Source organism: Patagioenas fasciata, chromosome 3 (assembly GCF_037038585.1).
Source record: "Patagioenas fasciata isolate bPatFas1 chromosome 3, bPatFas1.hap1, whole genome shotgun sequence".
In the NCBI taxonomy this organism is placed as follows: Eukaryota; Metazoa; Chordata; class Aves; order Columbiformes; family Columbidae; genus Patagioenas; species Patagioenas fasciata.
The window spans coordinates 63185583-63208785 of record NC_092522.1 but is presented as its reverse complement, the minus strand read 5'-3'; the positions used below and the strand labels follow the sequence as shown (position 1 = coordinate 63208785).

Below are 23203 nucleotides of genomic sequence, written 5' to 3'. Positions count from 1 at the left end.
TGGTGTCCTTTCCAATTTTACCGTCTTACTCCTCTGATACCTTACTACTTAATAGTTTAAACATAGTTTAAGTAGCATGAATATAAGTGTCTACTGATAGAGCATCTGTCAGCACTCTGAGCATTCTTAGCTTAAAACAGAAGCTGGCATCATTAAGGTGTGCTAGTTTCTGTATCTAACAGCTCATGACGGATTAAGGTGGCTAAAAAAACCATGTTGTTTGCTTAAGTTTCCTCAGACAGAAAGGTGAGGTACTCATTCACAACTAGACTCACTGGGACAGCTCTCAGCATGTCTCTGCTAAAAAGTTTAAGCAACACCTCTATAAAAACATGAGCAACTAGGTGCCTTCACCCATCTACCTGAACAAAGAAAAGGCTAATCTAAATATTGACTGTGACTGCATTCTGGACACAAAAGTTGTTTTTCCATTATTGCTAACTGATCTGACAGAAAATAACTTCCTAGAAACTCTTACTCCTCTTACACCTTCATACCATGAGGGATACCACAACACTTTCACTAAACAGCCTACCAAGACCTCTGTAAAAGTTGTGGTCTCATTTAATTTCAAATGGAGTATTGGTCTTGTCCTTCTTTCTGTTAAAGACTGTACAGTCCTGTGACACAAACATAGTGTCATAGCTCAGGTCATAGAAACAATACACTTATTTTCATTCCACAGCTTTATTCTTCGGGATGTCATTATGCAGTGTTTTCCATATAGCAGAACATTATTTTAGAAAACATCTATTAGTGTTTGTATATTAGGCCCAGGTGTCTATGCAAGCAACCTAAAATGTATCTATATATAAGCACTGCTATTTCCTCTAAGTAATTCACCAGTCTTTTTATGTTGAAGGAGTTAAATTACACCCTGTGATACAGACTTCCCTGAACCAGAGTATTTTCTGAAATAAAATACTGAATGCAGTGCCGTTTCAAAACTGGTTACAAATCCCAGAGATGGAATTGTTAAAATGTTCTTCCCTTCTTTAATAAAAGCTTTCGTTGTAAAAACCAGCCTTCAACAGGCGAGTTGGTGAGTCAGACTATCAACCATGAATAAACTACTGACAGTGGGGAGATGACTCTGGCTGATTAGGCTTCATTCAGCAGCAATGGAAGGATTTATGCAGAAAAAAGGTTTTCTCACAGCCCCAGTAATGCTTCTCTAGGAAGTGGCATGTAACTTAACAACAACCGAAACAAACAACAACAATAACAAAACAAACAACACCCCCCCCCCCAAAAAAAAAAAAAAACTAAAAAAAAAAACTAAAAAAAAAAAAAAACAAAAACAAACCAACAAAACAAAATACCACCAAAACCACCAAAAAAAACCCAACAACCAACCAAACCAAACCAAGAAGAAAACGAACACCAAAAAAACCCCATCAAGCATTTAGCAGTGATATCAATGTATCTGGGCCTGAACAGTGCTTACATTTTCCAAGGGGTATTATTTTCTTGTTTTTTCAAACAAAGCTTTTACAAGTAGTTTTATGAAGCATGAAAACACTCGTGAATTGTTCCAGATAATCTTTTCATAGTTTTACCTTCTCCTAGTATATTCCTTAGACTAATGTTTTCACAGCTGTGCAGTCATGGTGGGGTGTTTCTGGAAGACTTGACAGAATTCTGTTTTTATTGCTGTACCTTCACACGGTTTGCATTTAAAGGTATATGTACACAGCCTGGGTATCCGGACTAATTTTAAAACAAGTAACCTAGGTAACAGTAGTGGTGTAATAACACCAGTTCAGAGCTCAGTGCAGGCAAACTGAGGAGCATTCATTCAGTTTCTGGTACTGATCTTGGAGCCTGCACTGTCTACACCTCTAGCAGGGTAAGACCTACGCAGTTTAAGGGTAACACGGCTGCACGTCTGTCCACACCTGCAATTGTTTCTGCTTCATGTACACTTCATATGAGTCCTTCATTCCCAAAGGCCAGAGGAGTTCTTATTTTCACTGGCAGTTTTGACTGAGGGTGGGATCTGTCTGCTTTAGGCAGCTGATTGATGTTTTAGGCTGAGCTAATTGCCCCCAGTGCTGTTTATGAATAGTGGAATGAAAAGGGCTGTTCAGGGGTCAGTGCATCTCACACTGGAGATGTCTCAGTGACATGAGAAGTTTTTTGCTGTAGGAGTGCCCATTCCTCTCCACTGACTATAAAGAAAGTCTAGCATGACGAGCAGATATGGATGTTTGAGTTTTAGACATTTGAAGTGAATGAGCTGTATCACACAAAGTGTCCATAATACAAGTCCGTATCTGCCATTCACATTACTGACCATACCACTTGGCTTCGTAAAGTAGCTTTTGCCAGGTATCTGTTTGCATTTAAATCCTTATATTTTCTTTACTGGACACTGAGGGAAAGTCTAGTCTGGCCAGAATTCAACCCAATTGCAACTTAAATAGCTTATCGAATATATTCACTGAAAATAATGCTCTTTAAAGTATATAGTCTTCTGTCTTAAGTGTTTTATAAAGTTGGATGATTCACAGATTTTCCTAGCTGACTTTGAAGTGATCTTTCTGTGACACAGAACCAAGAGGAAATAACTCAAAGCATGTTTTGATATTGACTGTTTAATGTTTGCAAATATATTTGGGGGAAAAAAATCTCACACAGGAGGTAGTATGTTCACTTAGAACATCCTTCCTGGAGTTCATAGGAAGTGTGCCAAGGAAGTGAATTTGCCTGTATCTCCTAATACATTTTAAATAAATAAATAGAAGAATGCTGAATTTTAATTTTTGTTTTAAATTCTGCCCTGTTCTTGTCAGCAGTACATGTAATGGTATTTGTGGCGTGATATGATTTCTGTGTCAAGGCCCCATGTTTCATCTGTTCTTGCATCACAGGAAATATTTTCCCAGCTATCTTTATGAGCTGATGGGTGGTGGTTCCTTAACTTTATGGAAGGGTACAGTGTTTCATGAGAGAACCTCATTGAGTCAATACAATTCTGAAGTGGTAAAGCAAAAGTCAAAAGGGCAACACTCCCAGTAGGTTCAGATTATGCCATGCTCTATGGCCCCATTATTTTCAACAGAATGTGCAAAAGCAGCTGTATCTGCAGCTGAACTGCTGGGATACATGAAGTGTAATTAATGCAGTTTCATCAGTTCTTTTTCTGTGGCCATCCTTATATGCCTTGTTTTTGTCTCCAGATCATCAAAGTGTCTGCATGTTGTTATGAATAATTCAGTAGAGTTACAGACTTAAAACATTATCTGCTTACAAATCATGCATACCAGAATATTAATCATGTCCACGCCCTGGGCAGAGGAACAAGTTTAATCACCTTTTATCTGGTTGGCATCTGTCGCAGGCAGATTACTCAGAAGTGTATGGTGGGTAACCTGTGCTATAGCATTAGAGCTCGACTGCTTCTCCAAGGTGCATGTTATTACCCGTGAATATTGCATAAGTCTTGTGGCCATACTGACCCCTCTGCTTTAAAGCCGTTCCACAGAGTACACACAAACTGCATTCATTTAATGGGATGTTATTTAGTGAAAGCTAAGATAACCTGGGGAAGATAAGTGAGTGACTGTAACTTGCAAGTCAGCGGGTTTCTCATGGATTCCTTAGCCACAGGAGAAAATGAAGACACGTAAGTCTTAGTAGGCAAATGGCAATATCAGTTTTGCCACTGCAAGAGATTCGGAAGAGGACTTTGTCACTTGCAAGATATATTTTGAGACATGGTAGTTTTGTGTCCAATAACCAAACCTTTCTAATTATTTTACTTTCTTTATCTAAAGGCTCATACCTAATTCCCTCTTCTACAATTGAACCAACCAGTTGTGCAAACCTGGGAAGCCTTTGCCAAGGTAAGAAACCCAGGTCATTTTCACAGTTTCATCTTTGGGAAATCTCTGTTTTCCTTGGTTTTTTTTATTAAATTTTTTTGGTTTTGTTCTTGTTTCTGAAAGAGTGAACTGTAATTAAAAATAGAAATAAAATTAATCTTTAAGAGTGTGGGTGTCCAGTATGTAGAAAAATTGAAAAAACATGTGATTATTCCATTGATAATACATATTCCAAATAGTCTTCATTATATCAAAACTGAATTAATCAAATGCCTTCATTTCTTTCTTCACCTTTTCCTCCTGAACATTTTGACAGTAAAATATTAACCAGGATAAGTAGGTATATCTGTAAATAAAATATGAACAGATGCAAATAAAGGAACTGACTGTTATTCATTTATTTCTAATAAGTTAGTTTGAGGCTAGGTACTTTGAGATTAGCAGGTAAAAATTTAACATCAAACTGCAAAATCCAGCAACTCTTAGTTAGTGAAACACTTGTTACAACACTTAGTGCTGGTTTAATAGTGTAAAAATCATCACATAAAGGAATTTTTAAGGTCCTGCTTAGAGGCTAAAGTTCTATAAATATGCTCGATATGAACAACACCATCTCATTTCCACAATACCTTCGTGAATACTCACCTGCTAGTGAGGTCGCATGCTATGTTAAACTTCAATCACAATAGCAGATACACCAAAAAGAATGTCTATCTCTATAACCCTTTTCAGGCTGAATGGTGGAAGAAGGAAACAGGAGACAATAAAGTATAAAGAGGGAGGAAGTCTCAGAACTCTTCCAAAACAGACATTTGCAATCAGATTTAGCTTAAAAATAAAAAAGAAAATGCACTCCGTTTGGGAAGCCAGTAAGAGATCTATGCCAGTCTTCAGTTTACTTCTCCCAGATTTTCGTGAGGTAAATTTGGTTCAAGGTCTTGGATCATATTTTACTGGTCTCCACAGAGAAAGTGAAATTCCAGTTATGTCCATAATCGGATTTCAAAGAGTAATTTTCAGGCATCATATTCACAAAGCACAATATGATCTAAACACTACTCGAATAACTTAGGTAAAGGCAACAGCAACAATTACCCAGTATTAGTCTTTTTATATGTAAAGGGTAATATAGCCACCACATAAAGATCTTTGTGTTTTCTCTTAGAAGAATTTTGAGAATTTTTCTCTATCAAAATAACATGGTGTGAAAGGAGAATATCTTTCATTAGGGCAGCTAATATGCTAGCAGAATTGGACATGTTTTCAGTGAAACAAGCCTGTATTTCTAAAAGCCTCATCCTTTTTTCCAGCTTTATTAACTTGTCTAGTAGAAGATATTGCCTCTAATAAAGTATGCTACCTTTCAGATTTGTCTCTCTTAATTTCTTAGACCATCACATCTTCAATAAACACTGAGTACTTTCACAAAGGTAGTATTTCCTTCTCTGAAAAGTGTTTGGTGAAGTGTCGCTGGTGTTCAGTGTTCACGACTTTGGAAGTGGGAGATCAGATTTATCCTGTTCCTCATCATCATCTTTATTGTCATAATAATGAAAATCACACAAAAGAAAAGTCTGTCTGTATGTTTCTGTAAGCACTGCAGACTTATTTTGGATTGAGAGGCCAGTTTGGGTTCTTTTTTGTTTGTTTGTTGTGTGTTGTGCAATAGCACCTGTAACAAAATTTGTGGGTACCAGATTATATTAGCTAGACCTGATGAAAGAGCCATTTTCTCCAGTATGCTTAGCAAATATTTTCATTCATTGGAAGATATTTCCTTTAAGTATTGTCTGGAAGATGCAATCAGTAAGAAGCCTTAAAACTTGTCTCTCAGACAGTGTAGCTCTGAAGTTACATGAAAGAAGAGCATTTTCTGTTATAGGGTATCACTTTCCCAGTTATAACGAGTTATATATTCACTTTCCCAGTTAGAACCTTTTTGATGCAGTCTCCCAACTCTTCCTTCTCTTTCCCCAAGATTCTTTTTTCACTGAAACGTGAACATGAACCTGTTCCCTAAGCTGAGACCTGAGTTTACAACTCTCAGACTTAAAAGGTTAGCTAAAACAACCTCACAAAAAATCACAAGTGTAATTTCTTGACTAAAATATAATTGCTCAACCTTTCCAGGTTGGTTCTTGTTCGGAATCTGCAAAAGGTGTATAACACAGTGAGATTACACAGCACAAACCTTCATATTTGGAAAAAAGTTTTCAGGAAAAAGAAACCTATCAGTGAGTGGATTTGCATTCCCTGGGAGTTACTAGATGAAATGAAATTATTTTCCAAACTATTCTTTGAAAATTTAGTGGCATGATCTTTTAATTCGTCTAGAATGTATATCCTTCCAGTTTGCTGTGGCGGAACTGTGCAGTTTTGGTTCCTCACTCTGAAATTGAAAAGTGTTCTAGCTAGTTCTCCTGAGGAACATTTGCCAGGGTTGTGTGGGATGAATCCTGCTAGTGTCAGTGGGAACGGTACAGCTGAGTTCTTACATGAAGCTTTCAAAATATATATTCCACTCCCATTATTCCAAGTCCGATTGCAGTTCTCTTCATTGTATGGAGTTCGGTGGAATTAGTTGGATCTTTACATAGGTGTTTTACTTTTGTTCATCATCTTCAGTCCCTGAGTAGGGCCAATTATTGTTTTCATAAGCCATATTCATAGTGTACGCATGGTAGAACTTATAAGATCTATTTTCTGGTCTTTGCACAGCTGTTTGGATCTGAAGTTCTCATAAGAGGATTTTGAATTTATAGAAGCATTATAGGACTGATGCTACAACCTTTCACAGAATCACATAATGTTAGGGATTGGAAGGGACCTCAAAAGATCATCTAGTCCAATCGCCCTGCCGGAGCAGGAACACCTAGATGAGGCCACACTGGCAAAATTTCCACTGGATTCAGTGAAAATAAAGATTGCAGGATTGGGACCTCAGTTCATATCCATTCATCACCTTGTGCAGAAAAAAAATATGTGTTTATTTAACATTTATGGCATTGTGTGTAGATGTTTTCATTTTACATTATCATGCGTTGTTCCCATTTTGTCTTACCTCATTAACATTCATTCAAGTTCACCTCTTTCTCATCTTTATTACCAGCTACTGTAAATGCTACTACTCCTACACCACCCACTGTCACCACTAACATGCGCGATACTAATAGAACCGATAAGCCAAACAATGGTAAGAAATCCTGTGTTACATTTTTCCTTGTACTGTGTCTAGAGCAAATTTGTTGTATTTTAAGGTGTGTTTTTCGTATTATCATAATGTCAAGGGTCATGTCTCAGTTCTGATCTCATTTACATTGAAATAAATCAGGAGTAACTTCACTGGGCCATGTAATGGTGTAAATGAGAAGAGAACCAAACTCAGTGCTTATTTGTATCCTGTTTACCTGGCTTTTGTATGCAAGGGACTCACTTTGTGTCACCCATTTTATTTAGCCATGCAAAGAACATGGGAAGGGACCAGTATTTTTAAAAAGGGTCTGAAAAGAATCAGGCTTTTGAAATGTTTCAAGGCTGCAGATGATGAGGCACTGCGTAGCTCCTGTCTGTGCAGCCAGGGTGGTAGTAAGCAGGGGTTGTCTTTTCCTCACTCATTGGGAGCAGGAGCCAAGTGAAATCGTTCCTATGGAGCAAAGCCACTTCCACTGAGTCAACAGGAATCTTTCCACTGACTTCAAGAAGAGCTGGATTAGACTTTACTAGGGAAAATGTTGACAGTATCAGCTATCATTTACTTTACGTTTAGAAAGATTAAGGGAAAAATAAGGTAGTAAATGAGCCTATTATTAGCACAGGAAAAAAGCAGGGATATCTTTTGAGGTTTTCTATGATATCACTGTTTCCTAGAGCCTAAGCATAATTTTGTGAGGTGCTGCTAAAATATTTATTAGTTTGTTAAAAATAGTTTATAAACATTATTACGAACACGGAGATAGATTTCTGCAATTTTCAAGATATTTTTTGTAAATATATTTTTTTTTAGTGTGCTCCAAGTAAAATAGAACCTGTTTAGGGTTCTTTCTGTGTTGTTTTTTGGTTGATTGGGTGGTTTTCTAGTATTGTTTTATTTTGTTTTCCCTAAATGCATCAGTTTTTCTTGTAGGAACTGAAATTCTTAGAGAATTTTTTATCTTGGCAGATCATTTCTTGTACATTGGTAATCAGGCAGTACAGTAGTTGTTGTGAAAGAATTTATATCAATTCAACCTGTTAGGATTTACTAAGCTGTAGAATTAAGAAGAAAATACTGAAAATGTCTTCCAAATTGTGATGTTTTATTTTTGTGGAGCCACTCACTCCGTGTTCACCATAAGCAGTTAACTCTGTTTTTTTATAACTACAGAAGGAACTGAATGCCTTATTAAAGTTAGTATGAATAAAAACTGGACAATTAAGTCCTTTGGCTTTGAAACTCCCAAGAAAAGTAAAAAGACTAAGAAAAATAAACCAAATTCATTTACATTACATGCAAACGAAACTTTCACTCAGTTAAGTGGCATCATTTTCCACTCTTGGTAAGCTGATTTTTAGACCAAGAGCAGGCAGCCAAGAACAGACAGTTAAGATGCATATATTTTTCTTTAATCCATTAACTATGTGGCTTACTACACACAGACCTGCAGGAATTCAGACTTCCTGCTACAGTTATCTTCAGAATGAAGAGAAATTCACCTGAATCTTCCCATTCACTACCACAAAGGCAGCAAGAGTCTAAGATAGAAGGGGTCAGAAACATAGGAATTATCTCAACTCCAATTATTTGGCCAGTGAGACAAAAGCCTCTCCGTTTCAGTAAAGACTCAGCAGATGAGAAGCCAGTGAGAAAAAACACGTACAGCTTGTTTCTTCCAACTGTGTCCACATCAGCTGCTTCTGACGAGACTGGCAACCGTACCTTGGCTTCTTTTACAGAAAAAATCGACCTAGATAATACTGTGATGAATCAGTTACTGAATGAAAACATTTTGAATTATTCTCAAAGTTCATTTCACGGCACTTCTGATGCAGCAGATGCTGTTGCGGAGCCTTCTGTGAGTGCAGCAGTTCATTTTCTTCAAAACAGAAGCCCTAATGTGGAGCTAGCGCTGGCTTTGGCAGATGCGACAGTTCATTCCGACTCTGAGTCAGCGTTCCGCTCTCCCGTTACCAGCAGCACGGCTGATGAACCCAAAAAAGAAACCCTGTGGATTTCATCGTCCAGCAGCAGCAGCACAACCAATTCCATGCACGTGAGCAATGTCTTGGAGCCTGCGAGTTGGTGGAGTGGGACTGTCTTTCATAATCGTATAACTTCTGACATTCAAGATGACAGACATCGTTCTCTTTCTAGCTTACCTATATCACCTACAGAGCAGAAATCATCATTCCAAAAAAGTAGGCTAGATTTGCTAGACTTCACGCCTGAAAATTTTTACCTGGAAATGATGGAAGGCAATGCTAATAAGAACCCTTTTTCTGTCTTAGCAGCAAACAGTGAATTTCAGTTTAGAAAATCTATGCACATTAAGGAACATCCTTCAGCAGGCACAAAAAATTTAACCTCTGTGGAGACTTCACCTGCAAACCGCACAACGTTTTTTCAAAACCTAAAAAAAACTTACACAAAATTTATGCCTGACATCCAACTGACAAATTCAGTCCTGGGGCACAGTACAGAACTAATAACATTTTCAGCACTTTTGGTAGGAACAGGCGGGACAAGCTCAGCATTTAAGCATGTTTTAATGACAATGCCTGTTTATCAACAATCATCCACTGATGTATATTTGGGAAGGGACAGCATGTTTATATCTAATAGCAATTACTGGTCACATTTAAGACATTCAGTGGATTTTCAAAAACCAGGTGAGACCTTCAAATATGGAGTACTGGAAAACAATTTAGATACATTTCATTATAGTAATCAAAATGAAGACTCAGCTTTTACCATATTAGAGCCAGAGAGCATGAATAGAGTTGGCAGCTCCTGGGACTTGGGTTACTTGGATTTTCCAAGAAAATATGTAGATATTTTCCCCTCTTTAACAACACGCTTCTGGACTGTTTCCTATCATTTGAAAGAATTGTCACAAGTGTTTCCTGGGAAGCCAGCAGAAAATTGGTGGCTCTTAGTTAATAAGCTGCTTTCTTCACCAACAGAGAGATTGCCATCCATTAGTTCACATGCTAAGCCTGACAGTATCTCTGAACAAACTTCTACCATTAGATTATTAGATAACAGGGCTGAAGAAATGAACATCTCTAGTCATGCATCAGCTTTGGAAACACAAGTCTTTAGTTCATTTGTTCCAGACCTTTCAGAGAGAATTTCACAAAGTAATGCCAAGACAATAATAAAGTTACAATCAACAGTAAACTTTGCAAACCTAAACATATCTTCAAACAGTGAATTTTATTTTGATTTTCCTTTCCCTTCCCTGGAAGCACGTTTGAGTCAACACTCTATACAAGTACAGGTAAGTCCCTTTGATAAGATACTTGCAAACTCCACAGAAAAATTAATGATATTTGGTAGTTTGCACACACAAATTGCAACTGACATAGTAAGAAATCAAACCAACATGACCTTCCTAAACAGTAGACAGCAGCTTGTTTCTGTCCTTCCAACACGTTCAGGAACGCAACCTTCACGTTCAAGGGATAGGCATGCTGCTTTCTTGATCACCACACTAGCTGAGAGTGTGGTAAATAGTACAAGAACGCACCGATCACTGCAGTCTCCAAGTCTTGCAGAGAATGATGCTGCGATAAATAATATTGATAAAGCAGGAAGTAAAGTTCAAATAGATGCAGCTGTTTTTTTAAAAAGCATCAGTTTTATGAGTTCTGATTTCCTTCCAATGACATTGTCTTTAGAATTAGGGCACCTTCTTCATTCAAGCTCAAAGTTCAGTGTTAGTGTACCTCCAAACAGCTATTCAACACCTCCACTCCCACCAGATCTTCAGAACCATCTTGATACAATTTCTCCAAGCCTGATCCCCCAGTGGGATGTAGCAGAGTTAAGCTTACCAGCAACAGTAACACCAAGAAGCCATCTAACTGTTTTAGGACAAAACTCAATTGAAAATCCAGTGGATAGTCTGAGATACAATCTGTGGACAGTAGAACAAGAAATCATTGGTGATAATGAAGACATAAGGAACTCTGCTGTTCTGACATCAACAAACATACTGATGTTTTCTGAACAGGATTCAGAAGGGGAGGTGTATCAATCCTCTAGCAAACACAGAGAAGGAGTGTCTCCTCTGAATATTGTTAGTACTCATGCCTTGGATTTTGAAAATGCTTACTATAGACATTTTGAAAATGTCTCTTCTATTTTGGAGTCATCAAGAACTGCAATAATGAATGATGCAATATCTTTGCCATCTTCATACAGTGGAGTTATTATTCAACACAAAGAGACCACTTTCAACCACAATCTGATGACACCTACAGCAGCAATCCATCACTCTTTCATGCGATCCCAAATGCCATTTTCTTCTGTAACATACCACCAGTCATCAGTTTTGGCACATGTTCATTCTTTGGCCAATTTACCATCTGGGACAAGACAAAATACCACCCCTTACCCACCACTGCATCAACTTACTAGCTCTCCTGCAGTCTTTTTATCTTGTTTATGTTACTCCTTCACTGAACTGGGCTGCCTGTGTCGACATGAGGTGAACTACAGTATGTCAAATCCTTAAGTTAGATGTAGAAAAAAAACAGATTATTTATCTATTTAGATACTCAGTTGGTAGACTGAACCTAGAAGTAGCTGACTTTCACCCTTTAGATATAGACCCATTTAGCATATGAAAAGCTTTTGGAATAGTCATTTAATTACAGTAGAAGGGAATTTGTAACATTTTAGTAGTAGTAAATGTCATTAACGTGTGATTTCTAATTTATGTGTACTTCTCTAAGACAGCTCTCATGAGACGGTGAGAATACTACATTGGGTTGCCATGAATTTTATATATTTCTGTGCCATTTTATTGTTTGAATTTGTATGAATGTTTTTCACTAACAGTATTCCTATATTTTTGAGGATTTAACTTCCAAGAAGCAAAGTTTTTCCAAAAGAAACTTTCCTAGCAGAAAAAAAAAAAAATAAAAATCAAACACCACGCCACAAATCCTGGTGTTTCATCGATCATTATATTTTTGTAGTTCATGGTGAATGTGGGGAGAATTGTTTTTCCAGGTTCTTTTTTCCTCTTTTTTTCAAATTATCTTTGGCTACTTCTCATCAATTTTCTGCCCATAAAAATATTTTTTTTCATTCAGCATTTTGAGGTGGGATTTCCACTGTTTAATTTGGAGAGTGAGAAATGATTTTTAGTTTTCAATATCTGCCACCGCAGTCTCCTGAGAGTGTTTAAAAACATAGATTAGTTCTTTGTTCTTGTTCTTTTTTCACCTCATTAAAGCGTGCCTTGGGTCACCATCTGATGGAGATCTTGAAGCTGTTGACTAGTTTGTAGTTATTATGTTTGATTTTAGAAATACTTTGCATATTCCTATATTAAGGTGATTTTGTCCATGTACATAATTATATGAATAAGGTTATCATTTTCCATATTATTATGTAGCAATATGTGAGAATATATATAATGCACACTTTCTGTATGTGTGTATCTGTATAGCACATATAAACATTACATTATACATATAAAATTGAATATATGTATATGCAGAGATATATACATATAAATGAGATCCAGGTCTTGCAAGTGTTTTCAACTTGCCGAAAGTCCAATTTTCTACTTCCAAAGACTTATCTTTTAATCTTTTTTATTTTCAACCATCACAGTAATTACAAACTAAAATTTTCAGATTAAACTGGACACTAAATTTGTATGTTTGCTGAGCTAAGGGAGGGAAAAAAAGACAAATCAAAAAGCAAGCAAGTTCATTCTACTCATATCTAAAATTTAATCAGAGCTTACCAAAAAAGGTAACTGGTAAACCATCTTCCTGCAAGGAATTAATTCTTTAGTATTTTATCACAGAGGAATTTTCATACTAATCTTGGTGATGATATAGTGATGATATGAAAAGAAAGAAGAATATTCAAGCCAGCTCATGAACAAGCTAGTAACCAATACACACAGTTAAATCTGAAAATATTGACTTCATTTTTTTTCCAGTTACTTTTGTTTTAAGCTCTTGTAAAATGATAATCTATGAAGTTTTAAATGATGAAATTTATTCCACGTGTACAGAACTACAATAAAAATGTCTGGTTTTTTGGCTCGGGAAGATAGAGCAGTTCTTTTACAATCAAGAGACAGGAAAGGATTTTTTGTATAACTATTGTCATGTTCTGTTCAGCCCTATGTAGTGTTTCATTAAGATTTATATAAATACATGTACCTGTGATCAAGACACATGACTTTGTCTGGTAACAGCCCTGAACCGAGCAATGCTACATGTGCCATACATGCAAGTGAATTGATACAGAAATTCTTAAACCTCCTCAATATCCTGGGAACTTTTATCCAACCAGACATTCAGAATTTTTAGTAGCTTAATGAAAATAATTCGATTTGTGAAAAGTATGGGCTTTTAACACAGAGAGTAACTCTGAGATTATTTGATGTTATTTATTAGATGTGAAATTTTGTAACGCTGCCTGCCAACTCATGAGCTTAAGAGAATTTATATTTACCCAGTGCCATTTCCAAACAATTTTACTGAATATAAAATTGCTCAAAGCCAAGTGTTACACATTTTGTGACTGAAAGATGGTTTGTTCAGCTGCCAGTTTTGTAAAGCTGATGTGGGTTCTTCTACTACCTGGCCATCACCAGGCCTGAGAGTAAAGACCGTGCTGTGAAAACAAGAGCTGGAAATCCCTTCTCCCACCTAATTCTGTCCTCAGTTATCTGTTTACTTTCAACTGATGAGCCTTATCTGCTCTCCCAAAGTTTTAAATCTAATCTGCTGTGGTTGAATTCTGGATTATAACAAGAGAGTAATAATTACTGTCTTCAGTAATCATGATTATTTTTAAATTCATGACACTTTCATGATCTTGCTTTTACATACCACATTAAAGGTATATGCAAAATACTGTTTTTATATACATTGTTTGTGAGTTTGTGTGCTACACTTGAAGTGTATGGATTGGGGGGGGAATTATTATCTAATTCAACAGGACTAGTGAGCATGGGCCCAAGCCCACAGGGCTTGTTCACTCCAACCTTGTATAACGCTAGCAAGAGCTTGAAGTGTTCTTCTAGCTGGGGTTCAACCCAATCTTTATATTCATCATGAAACTAAAGTCTCAGTATTAAAAAGGTAAAAGTGCTCAGTTTCTAACATTGTACTGCTGTTTTTAATGGACAGGTGGGCTGTTCTACAGGATAAGTATAACTGTCTTTAGTTCCAACTCCAACGCAGAAGTGAAAGTACAGGATGTGGTTGCAGAATGGGTAAGTTACGTTTTCTTTCCTGTGTGATTACATGTATGAATCTGCCCCGTTGATGTATCAATATGAAAAAGAAATAAAAGAAAGAATACCAAATAAATGTTTATATTAATATGTGTTCTCTGAAGATCTTTCTGTTATTGATTTGTGCAGTAATGGAGTCCTATCTAGCTGGGGCTATTAGTCACTGTGGATAAAATTTTGAAATGTCGCCACTATACAAGTCAGCTTCTTAAGAAATATAGATACTAACTGAGATTTTGGAAAGTGTGGAGAACCCATAATTGTCCACTGAAAGAGAATCATGTCCAAGTTCCAACATCACTATACAAAGTGAATGTTTTCTCCCCAAATACTAACATGGTTTTTAAGTTATATTGTAATAGAAATAACAAAAAAACAGGCAGTGTTCATTTGTGTGAGACAATACACTTTTCCAATTTACCCTAATATTCTCTACTTCAGAAGTCTTCTGCCACAGGTCAGTTGTTTGGGTTTCTAGTAGCCCTGGCTTTTCAACCAATTTTAGCAGACATAAGCTCCTTCTTGAGCCCTCTGGATGGAGAATTCTTGAAGTTCCTGCCTCTGAGTGCTTCTGCCTGAATACATATATTCTCTGTCCTGTTTGATAGTTCATATAGGGACACTCACACAGTCTTTATACCAGCTACTTACATGAAAATATGATGCCATAAATATATGGCAATTATTCTGTATTTTACCTTAAGGAAACCTGGAGGCTTTCAGCTTTCAGAAGCTAAGGCAGAGAAACCACCTATGGTCATCTACAAACCAGAAATACAGCCATTCTCATCTGCCAAGGCTGTTCTCTTAGAAGCGGTAGCCAGCAGAACTACACAGGTGCCTGAGCCAAAGAATCCCAAAAGTTCTCACTTGGCCCTAGCAGAGTATGCGAAAATGTCTCCCAGGGGGAAAACTGAGCAGCCATTTCCCACCCAGAGTAAATGGTACAAAGGTCTGGAAAAAGATCATCATAAGGTTGTAGACTTATAGGTGAAAAGTGACCCTGTAGTTTTATCAGTAAATCTTTTCTGATCAAAGCGTTTCTGAGAAATGGAAAAGTTCAGCATCCTGTGCACTCACCTATTCACTGTGTCATGGCCCTGTAGAGATTTCCTTCCGTCAGTAAAAAAGCCCACATCTCTCACTAGCAGTTGTACATCTAATATAACAATCACCTCACTGAAATTAGAGTGTTCTTTTTGCTTTGAAAAACTGAAAGGGACTTCTCAAGGGGCAGAAGGGTGAAATTCTAACTCTTTTTTAAGCAACAAAGAGCCCCATTAACATCTCACCATTCATGTGATCAATGTCTTCCTGTTTTTCAGCTAAACCGTACTTTCCAGAACTGGAATTACACTGTGTATGTGGTCAATATCAGGTAAATGAAGGGAGAAGAAATTTGTGGTATGTTCCTTTTGAGAATCAATCCACCCTAATTAATGTTTATTTCTTTTATAGCGTCCACCCTGGCTCCATAAAAGAAAGAGCAAGAGAAAAAAGAAGTATTAAAAGGTGACATTTTTAAAGGCATTTTCTTGATAGAGGCAATGGCTGCTATTACAAGTGGCTTTACAACAGTCTTTACTGTTATTGGATTCGTTGTTTGTTATTGAGCATATGCTGCCAGTCTGTAAATATATGACTGCTGTGGAGCTGAGTGCTCTGATGTGCTCAGAAACCTAATACTGGTTATCATGTTTGTTTTCGTTTAAATCTACTTAGCCTTAATCCTCAACAGATAATTTCTTTCAGAGCTAAGGTTTCATCTGTCACAAAACGGAATAGCCGTATCATACGTATGTGGTATGTCACACCCAGCTTACTTTAACAACAAGCTTTGGTACTCTGCCATCTACCCACTGTCACTGCATTTATTCTCTTGAACCAGAGCCTTTTCAGTTAACAGACACCTTACTAGATGCAAAACACTGGAAACTCATGGTAGAATTGAGAGCCAAACTAGTGTGAGTTAAACTGTTTACCATATGCTCTCATTTCCTGACTTCTGCTGGGCTCAGAGGCACTGGAGTTGGGACAGCGTCAAAGGCAGCCAAAGAAATTTGGATGGGTTACACCCCCTGAAAATCTGGTCTCACAGGATTTCTTTGAAAGCAGCAGCCTGATTTCTGTGGAACGTATGGAGAGGGAATGAACCTTAGGACCAGGTTAAGGAGAGGAAACCAAAATGTGAGTAGTCATGTGAGGAAGGGGGAACAAGTGGGTATGGGATGTTTCCATTTGCAGTGTAGGCAAGAGTTCCATAGTAAAGGACTTTAACTGCTGACTCTTGAGAACTGCAATGATGACACCCGGACTTTTTAAGTACAAAGATAGCCCAGGATTCACAATTTACCATGAGGAAGTAGTTACTGGTGCTTGCAGTGTACTACTGAGTTTACCTAGACATGAAAAGATTTTTAAAAGGCTCTATCTCCTTCCCACACACCCACAGCAGAAAGACAGCTTTTATTGGCAAAACCATTTAACTGGTGTAGGGTAAACCCAGTCTCTGAATGGACTATTTTGCTGCTTGACCTACATTTACAGTAGGGTGTAGTGATGTGGGTGGGATTTTTTTTTCACACTTCTAAATGATACACTCATGCCAGCAAAACCTTTTAAGTGGAGACCTTGCCTCAGGTCTTACTAACAGTACAAGACTGCTGAGGAGTGTAAAGCTTTCCCCATCCTTATTGCTACATCTTTTACAAGGCTAGTAGCCCAGCTTGTCAGCATCTGTTCTCCCCTAGAACGAACACCTTATTTCTTCTCATCTCACTTTCCCACCATCCTGTCCTCTGGATTTTGTTTCTTCTTCCCAGCCTATAAAAAAGGAGGTGAAGAGGGAGAAATTATTCTAGTAATTCCTCCTCCTTTCCTTTCCTTTCCTTTCCTTTCCTTTCCTTTCCTTTCCTTTCCTTTCCTTTCCTTTCCTTTCCTTTCCTTTCCTTTCCTTTCCTTTCCTTTCCTTTCCTTTCCTTTCCTTTCCTTTCCTTTCCTTTCCTTTCCTTTCCTTTCCTTTCCTTTCCTTTCCTTTCCTTTCCTTTCCTTTCCTTTCCTTTCCTTCTTTCCTTTCCTTTCCCCTTCCCCTTCTCCTTCCCCTTCCTTTCCCCTTCCCCCTCCCCTTCCCTTCTTTCCTTTCTCTTCCTCGCTTTCTGACATACAGTGAATGTAACACTAAATTACTTCTAATACTGTGTCTCTGTTATGGGGAAGCAACCCTATTCCTATTTACTTTGTTCCTCATATGTAATTTCAGAGGCAATGGAATTGCATGTTTGTAATAGGTCACAAAGTTTTTCAAGGGAGGCCTGACCTAATGAGAAACTGGTCTTCTCATGGGCTCTAGTGCGTTTTATGTCAAAGTCAAATGGCATTTTGTTATGATTCTAAATAATTTAGGATAAATGCTAACCATGTCAGAAAAAATGTTAGTGTTCTCCGAATAATCATGATTATTGCGCTATACATGTTTCCTTAGAAAAGAGGAAAAAAAAAAAAAAAGAGAAATCAAGATTCTACCCAACCTAGCAACCCAGCTGGGGCAACATAGGGATAGTTAACAATTTAATTGAGCTACATGATACGTGACTGACAAATGAAAATTACTCTTTTTATACACTGTGTATGCACAAATACATATATAGAAGTATATGTACACATATATACGCACAGGATTTTTTTGCTGGTTTTAGTGTATCTTTTGTGTCTTGTATATATTTCACACATCATTTACCTCTTACAGTAGAAAAAATTCAGAAAATTTGATGTTCTCCCAGCTTTAGGTCTTCTTAGTATATGTCTATCACTGTACATTGCTTCCCTTCTGAAACAAAAGAAGGATTTGCTTCCCAGTAGTCATCAGTGTTCCTGGGTTTAGTCACCCAGTTTCCAGTTGTCTGATGTTCACATAGCTGTTTCCAGATTTTTGAAAGAAAAAAATCTGTTGAATTTCTGGAAATCCAGAGAGTAAACTTTTTTATTTTTTCTCCCCTGATACTTCCTGATCATTGCTTTCAAGATACTTCGTTAGGTTTTCCACTTTCTTAGATTTGTTCTGGGTAGGTTTCTAAGGAAATCCTAGAAGATATGAGAGTAACATTTTGGGGTACAAAAAATTAGCACATTACAGGTTGGAAGTTTTCAATCCCTGATGGAAGTAGTGTTAATTTCTCACCTACTCAGGTGATCCACTGAAATGTTGTGGCTGAGTGCTTGTTTGTAATTTGCTCAAAGTGTGATTTCATACAGTTTCTGTTAATTAAATATTCCTATAAATTATTTCTGTGAATAATTATTTCTCAATTTCGGATAATCAAGAATAAGTCTCTTGCAGTTTTATACATTCCACTATTTCCCATAGTTTTTAAGTATTTCTTATTCCATTTGCCTTCTTGTTCATCTGAACAGAATTTCACCTTACAGTGAAGACCTAATCCATAAGTATCATGGTCTTAAATTTATCTTTTACAGAAGTCTAACTTTTACTAGTCTAGCTCTCTAAACCTTATCTGTATTTTCTGAATTTTCCACAAGATTATAGCCTTCTTATTTTTAAGACACTATCATTATTATTTAAAATGCTTTTTGAGAAGTTTTCCTTCTCTTTGCATGAATTCATATTCTTATTGAGACTGCATCTTTTCTAACTACCTTTTGGATTAGTATTTTATATAGAAGTTAAAAAACAAACAAGCAAACAAAACACAAACCCCACAGCCTTTCTCCACTTTTTCTATACATTTTGCTTTGCTGCAACCCTTATTTACCACCCTGCTACCTTATCAAGGAACTTTTGTAATCGGTCTCCCCACCTAGTCTTCTTGCAAATGAAAGAGGAAGAATCGCTAGAGAGAGAATGATTCAGAGAAGAAATAGAAGCTGGAAGTGGGAGGTAGGCAGCTGGCTTTTTTTGGCACAGTAAAAATAGGTGTTTTCCAAATAAATATTTTAAACTGTACTGCATTCTGGAGAAGAGCAAAACAAAACAAAAAAATGAGGGTGGATTGTTATTCTTTCATTGCTGTGCCTTATGAGCTGGAGAAATCCTGAGTACACTCTGCTTATTATGTGGTTATGTATATGGTGATGAGAGACAAATAGAGTGCCAAGTCCAAAAGTGCATATTATTATCAGCACCTTTAATACTATGAGATCTCTGGATGACAGCAGTATGCCAAGATAATATTTTGGTAGATTATTAACTATTTTAATAGACATAATTTTATCACAGCTATACTTGACTTCATGCCTGTGTTTAATTTTTTTCCTCTGGTCCTACTGTTTCCATCTCTTAATAAGAGCAGCTGTTCAAGATAAAGTAGACAGTAGTTCAGAATGGGCTATGGATATAGCTATTTCTTTGTCCTCCATTATTTTGCACAAACCCTAGAAAGTGAAGCCAACTTGTGTTCTTTATGTAGATAAATTATGAATGTGTGTATTTCTTTCATTTATTCTTCGCTTTTTATGACACTGCACTGTTGTCATAACTTTCTGTGACTACTGCTGCTTTTCTCAGAAGGGTCCTACTGTTCCTAGGTCTTGTAGGGCTGCCTCAGTAAGGGAATTGGTCTTTATTTAAACAGCTCAGCTCCCCTGCTAAGCCTTTTTTTCTTTTGGTAAGCAATTTTGAGAATTCAGGCTCCAATTAATTTCTAACCTTTTCTCCACTCAACATACAAATAAGATTATGCTTACTCCAACTTCTAGTACTTTGATTGTCACAATTTTGGCCTATTTCCTGTGTTGAATTGCTTCTGCTATGTAAAACAACATTAATGTTAGTACTGTTAAACAACTCATCCAAATTAAAAAACACAGTGGTAGCAATCTGTCTAAAGACCACTAAACTTAAGCAGAAATGCCTTCTTCCAGGAATGAAAATAGAGAGGAAAGCAGGAAATCAGAAATGCCCATGCCCAATCCTGCTTTTCTGAAGTCTGTGGGGGTTTTGCCACCAGTGTCAGTGAGGCAGATTCAGGCTTCTGCATGCTGTGTTCTTGGGTGCTGTGCTGCTTAATGGAAAGTTTAATGCACTTGGATAAAACTTAAACTAATTAGATTGTGTAATAGTTTCAGACAGAAGTTAGCAACATCAGAGCAGCATAATTTTGCTTTTATAGTCCTAAGTATCTTTACCAAGTAAAGCAAAATGGGCGAAGTATTAGGCTTTTGCATTCTTTGTAGATTACTTCAAACTATTCATTATTAAATAATAATGCTATTCTTGTTATAAATGAAGTGAGGCTTTAGGAACAACTTGGAACTGGTCTGCCTCTACTCCCCCTAACTTCAGATTCAGTGTTACCAAAGGCAGCAAGGGACAGCTTTGACCAGTGCTGAGAAACATTTTAAAATACCACCCTGCGTATCTTATGTGTACTATTTCTGCTTGGAAAACTGACCAACAAAGGGCCAAGCAGGAATCCACAGGTTTCTCCACAGTGCCCTGGTGGCATCTTGTGTCCATAACCTGTAGAGAATGCCTTCATCCCAGATGGTGCAATTTGGGAATTCTTCCCAAGTGACTGAAGGGTGATCCTTTCTTAGTCTCCTGCAGACGCTACCTGCTCTTGATCCAGCTTCCAATGACTTCCTCTGTCTTGCCACTGACTTCAACTGGATTTAGTCTAGGTTTAACATTGTCAGAGGTCATTTTTAGGAACTGGGTAGTCAGGTTTTCTTTGTTAGGAACATAGCATAACCAAAATTTGTTTCAGCAAAGACCAGCTATTGAAATGAGAGGGATTCCAGCCCTTTCTGTTTTGCCTTTCTGCTACATTCCCTAATAAAGAATAGTCTTCATACCAAATCATTGCATATTACAAGTGCTTTCTGTTGAAAAGCCACAGTTGTTCGTATTCTCACACCAGATCTGCAAGAAGAAGCAAGGCCCAGGGACACAGAGGCATTACAATGCTGCCTGTAGCACTGTTCTAATACAATGGCCATTAACTTACAAAGAAGTCTTAGGATGCTTTTATTTTTAGTAGTCCGAAAAGGTAGCTGCAATTTTTAGTTTTGTGTCCTGAAGTATCAGATGTTATTTTTTTCTATAACATCACTTTCTGCCGAGAAAGGAACCTCTTCATCCTTGGTACTGATTTGACTATGTCTATTATGCCCAGTCCTATTTTCTTGCTGTCTGTTCTGAACTTTTTAATGGTATCACAGTCAAAATCACCTCAAGTAAATGTTTATCCACAGCTCAGATGCCATTGTAGAATTCTTTCAATTTCCTTCTACATTTGTATCTCTTTCTTTCTCTGCATATTTTCTAACCTGTCTGCTGTTTGTATTACGTCTTCGCTGAGTGACTTATGCAACAGTCAGCTCTTTTTCTGTCTGTCCAGTTAACGTGAAGAAGTTAATAGTGTTTACAAGTGACTGTGTGGTCTTACGCATGCTGCCAGTCTTGAGTGATAGCTGCTTATCTTCAAATCCAACATAACAGCAAGATAGGTAAAGAATGTAATGCTGACATCTTGAAACTTATTTAAATATCCCAGGATAGTTAGGAATTAAATTCCAAGTGACTTTTAGTGGAAATTTAGGTTCCGTGAATGCTTAGATTCTGTAAAAATGTAATTTGTTAAAGTTTGATGAACACAGTAATTCAGCATTAATTCAGCCTGCCTAGTACAACTGAAGCAAGAGGAAAAATATGCATTGGTTGCTATCAACCAGATATCTTCAGGTATGAGACAGTCTGTGCTGCATGGTTCACATGGTTTGTTAATCCTTCCTTCAGGCTCCTCACATCGCGTAGCAGCGAGACCACAGCCCGTGTGTAGGCACACTGTCCTGGAATAGCTCTGAGTCACACTGCCGGAGAAGAAAGCCGTCTTTGTGGGATGCGCCATGGCAGGGCAGGCACCCCCACTGCTGCCTGGGCCTCTGATGAGGACGCAGCTTTGTAAACTCCTCTCTCTGAGCCAGCTTAGCCTAAAAGACCAGGACAAAGTGGGATAGACATCCATCTTTCCCTGCTTTTCTGCTTGCTCCAGGTGTCACCATTTCAGTCAAAAGTAAAGAGAGGCATAGCTGTCACCACTGTGTTTGCCTATACCACAGTCCATTATTTTGTATTGACAGCAGTGATATTAGCAGTACAGGTTACTCTAGGTGATGTGTCAGTTGCAATTGATGACTGCTGCAAGAATCTATCAGCTTTTATATGGCATACAATAAAAGATGTAAGGTTGGATGTAGCAAATGCAGTCACAGAAGCAGTGCATGGCAGCGTTGCCATTTATCTGAGTCCAAGGATTTTGTTCTTTACCATTAAAATGTTTTCCTTGTGGGATCTGAGTGTGTTCAAAAGTGGAAGGAAGTACTCAGCTTCATATTGCATCACCTGTCAAGTTAAAAGGTATTTATTTACTTTGGGAAGATAGCATGAGTCATCCTGAAAAGTTTATAGAAATTGTTTTCATCATAATATGGAACAGGCTCTTATTACACAGTATACATAACTTGTGCTCTACGAGCATTGCAGAAAACAAGTAACAAAGTGGTTTAACAGATTATTTTTATCAGTGCTTCATAATCAATACTTTTCTCTGTAATTGTTCGAGATAACCATAACCAGTTCTACCTCATCTATCATTATCCCTTCTATTTTCTTGCCATTATCCCTCTGCACAGTTATGGGTACTAAATATAATTTTGGTTAGTTGGGAGTCCTGCAATAGGCAGCATAGTTGTAGCGGTGACTGTTCACTTACGACTTCTGTTTTGCAGCCAAAGTGCTGAGGTAGGGAGTGGCATCAGTGTATTAAGTTTTCCTCCTCTGAAGTAAAGGGAATAGATGAGTGAAGCCAGGATCTTTTAGGAAAGATGGTTAAGTGCCAGGAGACTCTGGGGCTGAAGTACTGGAGGGCTGAAGGAATTGGCAATCTCATA

The 23203-nt window shown here is 37.5% G+C and overlaps 1 protein-coding gene across 7 annotated transcripts in view; it reads left to right on the top strand.

The window, feature by feature from the left end:
• ADGRG6 (adhesion G protein-coupled receptor G6) overlaps nt 1-23203 on the top strand; it is a 153820-nt gene that overhangs the window by 91593 nt on the left and 39024 nt on the right. For 6 of the 7 annotated variants that reach the window (XM_065835105.2, XM_065835104.2, XM_065835107.2 and 3 more), the window contains 5 exons: nt 3780-3848; nt 6937-7020; nt 14190-14275; nt 15622-15674; nt 15755-15808. In XM_065835105.2, coding sequence (XP_065691177.1) covers nt 3780-3848; nt 6937-7020; nt 14190-14275; nt 15622-15674; nt 15755-15808 — 346 coding nt within the window. The remainder of the gene's footprint in view (nt 1-3779; nt 3849-6936; nt 7021-14189; nt 14276-15621; nt 15675-15754; nt 15809-23203) is intronic. The other variant, XM_071806474.1, reaches the window with a different exon arrangement.